Source organism: Ahaetulla prasina, chromosome 3 (assembly GCF_028640845.1).
Source record: "Ahaetulla prasina isolate Xishuangbanna chromosome 3, ASM2864084v1, whole genome shotgun sequence".
Taxonomy (NCBI): Eukaryota; Metazoa; Chordata; class Lepidosauria; order Squamata; family Colubridae; genus Ahaetulla; species Ahaetulla prasina.
Window position 1 is genome coordinate 9,329,049 of NC_080541.1, and position 10,640 is coordinate 9,339,688.

At 40.1% G+C, this 10,640-nt stretch overlaps 1 protein-coding gene across 2 annotated transcripts; it reads right to left on the minus strand.

Annotated features, from left to right (window-relative positions):
• Window positions 1–5,700: 5,700 nt before the first annotated feature.
• LOC131195726 (mas-related G-protein coupled receptor member H-like) lies at window positions 5,701–9,988 on the minus strand. Of its 2 annotated transcripts, none has more exons than XM_058177874.1 (2): window positions 9,409–9,988; window positions 5,701–6,785 (listed from the first exon to the last, which is right to left on the minus strand). In XM_058177874.1, the coding sequence occupies exon 2, from the start codon at window positions 6,711–6,713 to the stop codon at window positions 5,817–5,819; it is 897 nt and encodes a 298-aa protein (XP_058033857.1). In that variant the 5' UTR covers window positions 6,714–6,785; window positions 9,409–9,988; the 3' UTR covers window positions 5,701–5,816. The 2 variants fall into 2 exon arrangements, with proteins under 2 accessions (XP_058033857.1, XP_058033858.1); XM_058177875.1 differs by lacking the exon at window positions 9,409–9,988 and adding an exon at window positions 8,894–8,905.
• Window positions 9,989–10,640: the final 652 nt, after the last annotated feature.

Sequence of the window (10,640 nt, forward strand, 5' to 3'; positions counted from 1 at the left end):
ACCATTCTAAAATGGTAGCTGGGCAGACCCAACCCTACATTAATTATATTTATATATCTTCAACAATCCCTGTACATTAATCATCACTCCATCCTCTACCCTCAACCTCCCCCCAATTCCCCCCCTTATCCCCCACCCCTCCCCCTGACTTCCCAGATCAAAATGCAGGGTATCAAAACTAACAATCATAATCCAAAATAAATCCTAAATTATAATCTCTAGTCACTCCACACATAATCACACTCTCAATTCCCCTCTCCTTCAAAAATATATCTAATACAAAATATTTCCTAAATTTACTCATATGCTATTCGGTATTTTTTTATCTGATACTTATTTTGAATATAATCAATCCACATTTTCCATTCTAAAATATATTTTTCTTGTGTATAGTTTTTCAAATAACCAGAAATTTTTGCCATTTCTGCCAGATTTTTTTGCACAATTATAGAGATGAAAATTTGTTGCTTAATACGGTGTGTGTGTGTAAATACAGACACACACACACACACACACACACACACACGAAGGCACAATGTTAGAGGAAGAAAATAAAAGGAAATCAAAAGTCAAATCGGGCAGAGTTAATTCTGAAGCACTGCTCAGGAAATGCAGTGTCTTCTTATAAACAAAGACTGGATGGGGTCACTGAAGCAGTCTGCGTGAACTTAAATGGACTCCAGAGGATGGTAAGAGGACAGAAAGGCCTGGAGGAATGTTGTCCATGGGGTCGGGATAGGTCGGACATGACTTTGCAACTAACAACAAAAAGCAAATGTGCTCCAGACTTCTTTCAAGAGCTCTAATTGGGTAGACCGTTTGCCAATAGATGCGAGAAGACCAAAGACCAAAACTTCGATGACAGTTGGCTGATAAATCTGACCACTGAGGAAGCAACTCAGCTGATCATAATCATTCAACAGTGCAGCCTGTCCTTTCATTTTGATAATATCTTCTCCTTAACGTTTATTTGCCCTCCTTGGTCATTAGAAATGGGTATGCTTTTCTGACCATGCTGCTGCAGGGGACAAGGCAAAAGGGTTGGGTTGAAAGCCTGTTGTGAGAATTTTCCACTGAGTTTTCAATTAGCATAGCACACAATTTTATTTTTTTTTGTTTACATTTATATCCCGCCCTTCTCCGAAGACTCAGGGCGGCTTACAGTGTATAAGGCAATAGTCTCATTCTATTTGTATATTTTTACAAAGTCAACTTATTGCCCCCCCAACAATCTGGGTCCTCATTTTACCTACCTTATAAAGGATGGAAGGCTGAGTCAACCTTGGGCCGGGCTTGAACCTGCAGTAATTGCAGGCTTTGTGTTCTTAATAACAGGCTTTACCAGCCAGAGCTATCCGGCCCTTCAAAATTGACTTAAGCCCTTCAAAACAAGACCCTGCAGAAGAACCGCAGAATAAGAAAAAAAAAGAGTCATCTACAACAGTGCCTCCCCCCACAATTTTTGGGGCATCAGGAACTTCAACCACAATAATACATGAGCACACAATAGATACAAACTCAAGGTAAACCACTCCAAACTCGATTGCAGAAAATATGACTTCTATAACAAAGTGGTCAGTGCCTGGAATGCACTACCTGACTCTGTAGTTTCTTCCCCAAACCCCCAAAACTTTAACTTTAGACTGTCTACTGTCAACCTCACCCCATTCCTAAGAAGTCGGTAAGGGGGCGTGCATAAGCGCACCGACGTGCCTACCGTCCCTGTCCTACTGTCCCCATTTATTTGTATCCTTACCCTGTATTCATAATCGTGTTTATACTTATATCTGTTACACACGTTTCACAAATAAAATAAAATAAAATAATAAATAAATAAATAAATAAATAAATAAATAAAATAATAAAGTAAAATAAATAAATAAATAAATAAATAAATAAATAAATAAATAAATAAATAAATAAATAAATAAAAATCTCTCTTCTGTCTCTTTTGTAGGGACAGGGAGACCCAGGTATAGAGAATGACAAAGGTTTGTGTTTCCTATTCAAAACACCAGAAGGCAAGTCAAGAAACAGTGGATGGAAATTAATAAAGGATAGAAGCAACCTGGATTTAAGGAGAGATCTAACAGTGAGAACAATTCATTAGTGCAGGGATCTGCAAAGTTGGCTCTTTTAAGACTTGTGGACTTCAACTCTCTGGGAGTTGAAGTCCACAAGTCTTAAAAGAGCCAACTTTGCAGACCCCTGCACTAGTGGAACTAGTTGCTGTCAGAATTTGTAGGTGCTGCATTACTGGAGATCTTTAAAGTCTTTAACAGCACCTATCTCTTGTCTTCAACACAGTCCTTTCAACAGTCCCAAGAAGGCTCCGCACCATTTGCACTCTGATTCCGGTAACCCTGAGGGTACAGATGAATCTTCAAGTGGACTCTATGAGTCTCAGAGAGCTAAGGACCAACCTTCAAAGTGCTAACAACCAGATGACTGCAAAGAATGTATATCCTTCTATTCACCACCATTCAGTCGGAACTGAAGAATCTTCTTGGATGAGAAGCAAAATATTTTCAAGGAAAAGAAACCAAGAACGTCCAGTTGCCTTTTGAAAAGCACCTCTGCGATTACATTGAAAAATGATCCTAGAATAAGACAATTGAGATTTAAATGTCACAAAATATTCCGATGTGAAAAAATCAGGAGGAGAAAATACTAGTTAAGCAGATGAATATTATTGCATTGGTCTAAAATCTACCAAACATCTTACCTTTCTGAAGCAATTGGTCCAGGGTCTTCAGATTTGATGAGAAGAAGTTTGCTACAGGTATATCATGTAATTGACTGCTACAGTCAATTTTGCCACTGACAATGGCCAAAGCAGAAGACGTTGTAGAGAAAATATGATGGATTAGTATGAAAAGTGCATTAAAAAACCCAAAACCATCCATGACATAAGACCGTGATGGCAAGCCTATGGCATACATGCCACAGGTGGCACACACAGCCATCTCTGGGGGCACATGAGCCAATGCCCAGGTCAGCTCCACTGCACATGTCCATGCGCCTCCTGCCAGCCAGCTGATTTTTGGGTGTCTGCCAGGAGGTTGGGGGGGGCATCCTCCCGTGCCCTGTTTTTGGTCCCAGGAGGCTTTAGGGCAGGAATAAAATATAAAATTTTTTCCTACCGGTTCTGTGGGCATGGCTTAATTGGTGGGCGTGGTTTGGTGGACAGGTGACTGAATGGGCATGGCCAATAATAATAAATAATAAAAATAATAAAGTATACAAAACTTGGGAGCGCACCGATCTACCTTCTTTAAAAATAGAGGCACCAGTCTACTAATTGCCTTTTTTTGGATGGCACCAGTCTATCTTCTTTAAAAATAGAGGCACTGGTCTACTAATTGCCTTTTTTTGGGAGGCACCGGTCTACCTTCTTTAAAAATAGAGGCACTGGTCTACCAATTGCCTTTTTTTGGGTGGCACCAGTCTACCTTCTTTAAAAATAGAGGCACTGGTCTACTAGCAGCCTACAGTGCTGATCAGCTGTAGTGCAGGCCTTTGAAGTGCCGTGGCAGTCATTTAAGGCCGTTTGCAGCTATATCACCACTGAGAGCTTCAGGGGCAGAGAAGAGGAACAGCGAGGTGTAGGCTATGGGGTGGGGGGGGGCAGGGATTTTTGCTACTGGTTCTCTGAACTACCCGTCCCCATCGCTACCGGATTATGTGATCTGGTCCGAACCGGGAGCATTTCACCCCTGCTTTAGTGAGGTGTGCTATCACCAAAATGGAGCTGGAAAATCAAATCTAAATCTTTCCTGAAGTTTCAGTATAATTAAACTAGGAAATAACCACCATCCCGAAGTCTTACAGATCACGTTGGCCAAATGGGTTAGTTGGTGGGCTCTCCAGGCACTTCTTCCCCAACCTTATCCCTTGCCAGCAGAGATGACCTTGGTTCTCAAGAGAAAGCTCTCTGTTGTGTCTAGTATGGCATTCCAACCTCCCTCCCCCCTTCCCCCTTTGTGTGGCAACTGAGGAACAGAAAAATGGCTGCGGCCAGGTTCAGTTCGAAGTTGACAAATGTATTGCAACATTTACCAATAGTGTCAAATTCAGTCACTTTATCTCAGATTGAAAAATGAACGAGATTCAGTCTGTTCTGCTGCCGAGTGGGAATACTGTTGCCTCCAGATGTTGCAGAACTGTCTCTGGTATGAATCCTGAGACAGGTGATTCCATAAGTGGTGTCCTGAGGGGGTCTGCAGATATATCCATCTGACTGTAAATACAGGTAGTACTTGATCTACAACCACTTGTTTAGCGGCCATTCAAAACTGTATGTCAAAGACTGTGTTTGAATAGGAAAAAAATATGTAAACATATGGCTTGATGCTTCAGTTTTTGGATGGGGTCCAGGACCAGTTTTTTTTGTTCTTTCAGAAACAAATATACAAAGACACACAGACATGTACACACTCACAACCTTAATCTACCTAAATATATAGCATTTCCTGTAGGTGTATGTGTGCAAATCGCTCCGGTTAACGCAGGAAACAAATGGGATGAAGTTTCATATGGAAGAGAAGAGACAAAACTGATACAAGGGACAATGATGGGTAAGCTAATAAGGAAACGATAGGGCACCTTTTTCCCTTGATCTGAGGTTGCAGAGAGTTTATTTGCTGTTGTGATTCCTGTTTTATTTTGTTATGAAGGCTTCAGTTAGGTTGGAACCAGTGGTGGGATTCAAATAATTTAACAACTGGTTCTGTGCCCTAATGACCAGCTGGGTAGGTGTGGCTCGGTGGTCATGTGACCGTGTTGGCGTGGCCAATTAAATGTCACTCACATCAATGGTTGGTTCACCTTAGCTGTTACAATGCTCTCTGGGTTAACCAGAGAGGCAGTTTCTGTAAGCAGGACGATAAAGATTAGGCTAGAAACAACACCAGAATGTTTCAGTTCCTTACAGGATTAGCCCTGTAAAGTGGGGAAAAACAAAATAAGATTTCTTCCAACAACGGTTCTCCAAACTGCTTAGAAAGTTAACAACCGGTTCTCCCGAATAGGTGCGAACTGGCTGAATCCCACCACTGGTTGGAACACCCGAAAAAGTCAACTGCTCACTGATGCCACTGCCAAACTAAGAATTGGAGATTCTCTCCCATCCATGCCCTCTCCCCAGGTCCATCTGCACTTGTGCCATCCCAGTTACTCAGTGCACCATCCTTGACCCACCTTCCCCTGTTCATACAAAATCCCACTGGGGTAGGTTCCACTTACCTTCACTACTTGTTCACAATGGGAGTGTGTTTGTGCACTTCTGCTCATGTGCAGAGCATCTGTGATGATGTCTGGGTGGGTGGGCGGAGCCTCCTGCTGCCATTACTACCGGTTTGCAAGATCCGAACTGAACCAGTAGATACCTACCACTGAATCCCACGCTGCAATTTGCCACTTGCTCGCCTTCCCCAACTCCCTCACACATTTACCACCTTACCTGGCGGTAGCCACTTTCTCACCTAGTGCCTGGGACTGGCGATTTTCTGCCAGCTTCCCCACTGACCATTGTTGCAGGAAGCCAACAAGGAGATGCCATACCTCATGACTGTGGGATCCTGTTATTGGCAAACTTTGGAAGGAACAGTCTTGTTTCCCACACCTTTCTCCCACACATCTTCAAAATGAACTCTGATAGCATTTTTTTTTTGAGGCAAACAAAACTTGGCTATACTTTATTTCTGCAGCAAAAAAATAATAAATACAGTTTTGTATGCATAAAAGGTATCCAGCTCTAAAGAAAAGATAAAATATTGCATTTACAGAGGGTTTGAAATTGTCTTGATACGCTTTTATCAGATCTCAGGAGCTTCCTCTTCTCTGAAGACTCTTTGAAAAATGACTTTGATGCTCTCCCTGGTCCGAGCTCGTTTCTTTTTCCCAACCAGGAAATAGATCACCGGGTTAATGCTGCTGTTTAGGGAAGCACCCAGATCTAAGTAGCAAACCAGTCCATTAACATCAAACAAATCATTCTTGTTAGGAAAAAGAGTAATGAACACGTAGATATATAAAGGAAGAGAAAGAATAAGGAAACAGAGAAGAGTAATTAAGATCATCATTAAGAGTCTTCTACGTTTGATCTGTTCGGCTTTAAGACATATTTTGATGATCAGGATCACGGTAGAAATTGTGATCAGTGGAAGGCAAAGCACAGCAGTCACAATCAAATGGAGATCCCAGGTGGCGTTATATGAAAACAAACATGATATAATGTTATTTATTCCAAGGAGAAAAGAAAAGATCCAGAGGGAAACACAGACAGCAGAGGACAAATATTTTGGCCGGGAACAGTGATGCCAGATTGGGAAGAGGACAGCCACACATCGGTCAATGCTGATGGCCGTCAGAAGAAATAGACCGTTGATATAGGTAATAATGAAGAAAGGAGAAAGGATTTTCCAGAAAATTCCTGGCTTTGTACCATGTATAAAATGTCGAATGCAATTTAGAGTCATTGATATGAGAAATCCAAAGTCGGCAATAGCTAAATTAAGAATCAATATGGTGAAAGGGTTTCTCTTAATTTGGAAGCCAAGAAACCAGATAACAATTCCGTTTAAGGGGACTCCAATACAGCAGATGAGGAATACGACTGAGAAAATGATTTTTTCATAATAGCTGGGCCTAATTTGGTATTCGCCGAAACCTTTGGTAGTATTAGAGTCCAAATACTCTTCTGTAGCATTCATGTTTGCCAGGCTGAAATTCGTCAAGAGACTTTTACAATGCTCCAATAATCTCTTCTTTTAGAAAGGAAGTTCCTATTTTAAGAAAAGATAGCAGATTGGATTAAATAATTCATTTCCATTTCATTTCATTTCATTTCATTCATTCATTCATTCAGCCATTCAGTCATTCATTTCGTTCAGACATAATTGCACGTATAATATCATCATCGACATTAGCCAGAGGAGCTAATTTTGGCTGCACGAGATCAAGACTTAAAAACAGATGCATGCAAATCCAGAATTGCAACACATGGCAAGTGCCGTCTCTACAAAGGAGATAAAGAAACAGTTGATCACCAGATTAGCTGCTGCAAAAAGGTTGCACAGATGGGGTACACAACACAAAGACATGCAAATAGAAATAAAACAACTGTGGCAAAAGAAAGCAAAGGTAATATCAATAGTAATAGACACCTTGGGTTCAATCCTAAAACAACTGGAGAAGAAGCTTCTTGGATGAGAAGTGAAAGGTCTTCAAAAGAAAAAAACAAGAAAGTCCAGTTGTCTCCTGAAAAAAGCACCTTTGGGACAAACGTGACCTGGATGACTGAGAATCTCTACAGACTTTTAGCTATACAACTTGGGATGGACACCCTTGGAATGGTGTGGGAGTAGGAATGGATTTCCAGAAAAAAAAATGCAGACTACAGGAACCAGGAGCACTACTAGGTGACCATGACGATGCAGATAAATCTCCAAGTGGCCTCAATGACTCTCTAAAAGGATGCAAATGACCAGCTGTCTGCAAGGACTATCAATCCTTCCATTCCCCACCATCCAGCCAGAGCTGAGGAAGCTACTAGGATGAGAAGCAAAACGTCTTCAAAAGAAAAAACAAGAAAGTGCAAGTTGCCTCCTGAAAAAAGCACCTTTGGGACAACTGGACCTTGAAGCCCATTGGCATTGACAAATTCATCATCGGTCAATTGCAAAAGGCAGCTTTACTCAGAACAGCTTACATCCTGTGACAATACCTTTAACACCATCAAACATCAACATCTGCCTATCCCAAGTCTTTGGGAAGGACTCGATAAAGAGACAAATCACTTGTCACGGTTCACCCAGGTATAATGAGAGTTCAAATCCCAAGAAATAGGGATTGAGATTAAAATGGTCCTTTTTCTATGGCATCTCAAAATAATTATAAGTAAATATATATATTGGTAGTTGTTCCATATCTAAATGGCACCACAACCGCTGAATCCATTGCATATGCTAGATGTTTATTTCTCAGAAGCATCACCTACATTCTCATCATCCCTAATCCATGAACAATAAAAATCCACACACAACCAAAAAAGAACACAACATACAACCTCCCAGACCTTCCCTCAACCAAAACACCAAAACCTGTTTGTTTGTTTTTAAAACAAATGTATTAAAACTCAAACCAGCAAACAAATAAACAAAAGGAATCCTGTATGCTATTGGTATGTCTTTGCATTCACGTTTTTGTTAAGTGTTTTTAAGTGGAGGAATTTAAAATTTCCTTTTAAGGAAGCCCTCAGAACTTGTGGATATCCCACTGGGCCTTCATCAAATTCAGAAAAAGATCCAGAAGGAGCTCCTCCATAACCAACAAAGAAGAGAACAAAAAATTGTTGTTCCATACTTTGCAGGAATATCTGAAAAGGTCAGGATGATTTTCAACAACTCAACATACATGCAACCCAAGAATAACACTAACATAGAAGCTTGTCCATCCCAAGGATTAAACACCCAAAGCAAGGTAGTATATGCAATACAATACAGTGAAACATTTGCAGATCAGTATATTGGAGAAACAAAACAACCACTTCACAAATGCATGGCACAACATAGAAGAAGAAGAAAAACACCAGGACAAGTTTCAGCAGTTTATCTGCATTTGAAAGACAAAGGCCACTCTTATGAAAACAGCAAAATCCACATTCAGGACAGAGAGGACCACTAGTTTGAAAGAGGAGTCAAAGAAGCCATCTACTTTAAGATTGAATGGTCCTCTCTCAACAGAGCGGGAGGGATACAGCAACACAGATCTCTTGTCTACAAAAGCATTCTCAAAAAGGCTCCATACCATTTGCACTCTGATTCAAGTAACTCTGAGGATACAGATGAATCTCCAAGTTGACTCAATGACTCTGAGACAGCTAAGGACTAACCTTCAAAGTGTGAACAACCAGATTTATTTATTTTATTTATTTATTTTGTCACAACATCATACAAAAAGATTATATAGTATATACACATATAAACATATATAGGAAGAAGAAAAGAAAAACAATAGGACAGGAACGGTAGGCACGTTTGTGCGCTTATGCACGCCCCTTATGGTCCTCTTAGGAATGGGGTGAGGTCAATAGTAGAAAGTTTTTGGTTAAAGCTGATGACTGAAAAGAATGTAAATTCTTCTATTCTCCACCATCCTGCAGAAGCTTCTTGGATGAGAAACAAAATATATTTAAGGAAAAAAAAAACAAGGAAATCCAGTTGCCTTTTGTAAAGCATCTTTGGGATTCCAGTAGAAAATTATTCCAGAAAAAGACAATTGAGATTTAGATCACTATCAGCATATTAAATGTCACAAAATATTTTGATGTGAAAAACCAAGAGCAGAAAATGCTAGTTAAGCAGATGAATATTATTGCATTGGTCTAAGATCCACCAAACGTCTTACCTTTCTGAAACAATTGGAGCAGGATCTTCAGATTTGATGAGAAGACATTTGCTATATCATGTAATTGACTGTTACAGTCAATTTTGCCACTGACAATGGTCAAAGGAGAAGAAGCTGTAGAGAAATTATGATGGGTATTATGTCTTGTTGGACATACATCAAGGAGAACCTGTCAGATGTGTTGATGGATAATTTACAGGATTAAATGTCAGAGTATCAGGCGATCATAAGCAGATCTTTTGAAGAAAATATTCGTTCTGTTTTGGGAAGCAGATCTTGGTAAAAGGATCACACAAATATTTATTCTGTATTTTGCATAAACAGTGGGAACATCAAATGATAAGAAAATTTGGTTCCTGTTTTTGCAGGATAACCAGCAGCCACAGAAGGAGGAGACTTCCCATAAACCCAGACAACTCTGAGGATAAGGAAAATTATTTTCTATTTCAACTGGACTGGTTTCCTCATCTGAGAATTTTTATCATGAATCTCTGCTCTAAAAGCTTTGATCTTCATGGTAAAGTTTAAAACAAAAATGGGCTAAAACCATAAAAAGTCAATTGAGAAAACCCACAAGATATTTTTAGTAGCTATGCATTTCTAAATGGAAGATTTCAATATGAAATATCAAATGCCGAAAAACATAGCTACTAAAAATATCTGTTATTATATTTGCATATCTGTAGGTCAGATTAAGTCATCCAAAATCATGACACATGGTAGTGATGGATTAAGCCTTTCTCAGTTGTGAGTGGAAGATTATTGTCCTGGTATTATTATTTTTATTTATTTATTATTTTATTTGATTTTTATACCGCCCTTCTCCCGAAGGACTCAGGGCGGTGTACAGGCATAATAAAACCAACAATACAGTATACAAGTTTAAAATACAATTTAAAAAACTTATTTTAAATTAGCCCCATGATTAAAATTTACCATGCTAAAAACCCCGTTTAAAATTAATAAATTTACAATTAAAATCCCAATTTAAGCCAGCCCCGCGCGGATAAAAAGATGAGTCTTGAGTTCGCGACGAAATGTCCGAAGGTCGGGTATTTGGCGTAAACCGGGGAAGCTCGTTCCAGAGTGTGGGAGCCCCACAGAAGGCCCTTCCTGGGGCCGCCAGCCGACATTGTTTGGCGGACGGCACCGGAGAAGTCCCTCTCTATGGGAGCGTGCGGGTCGGTGGGAGGCATGTGGTAACAGCAGGCGGTCCCGTAAGTACCCAGGTC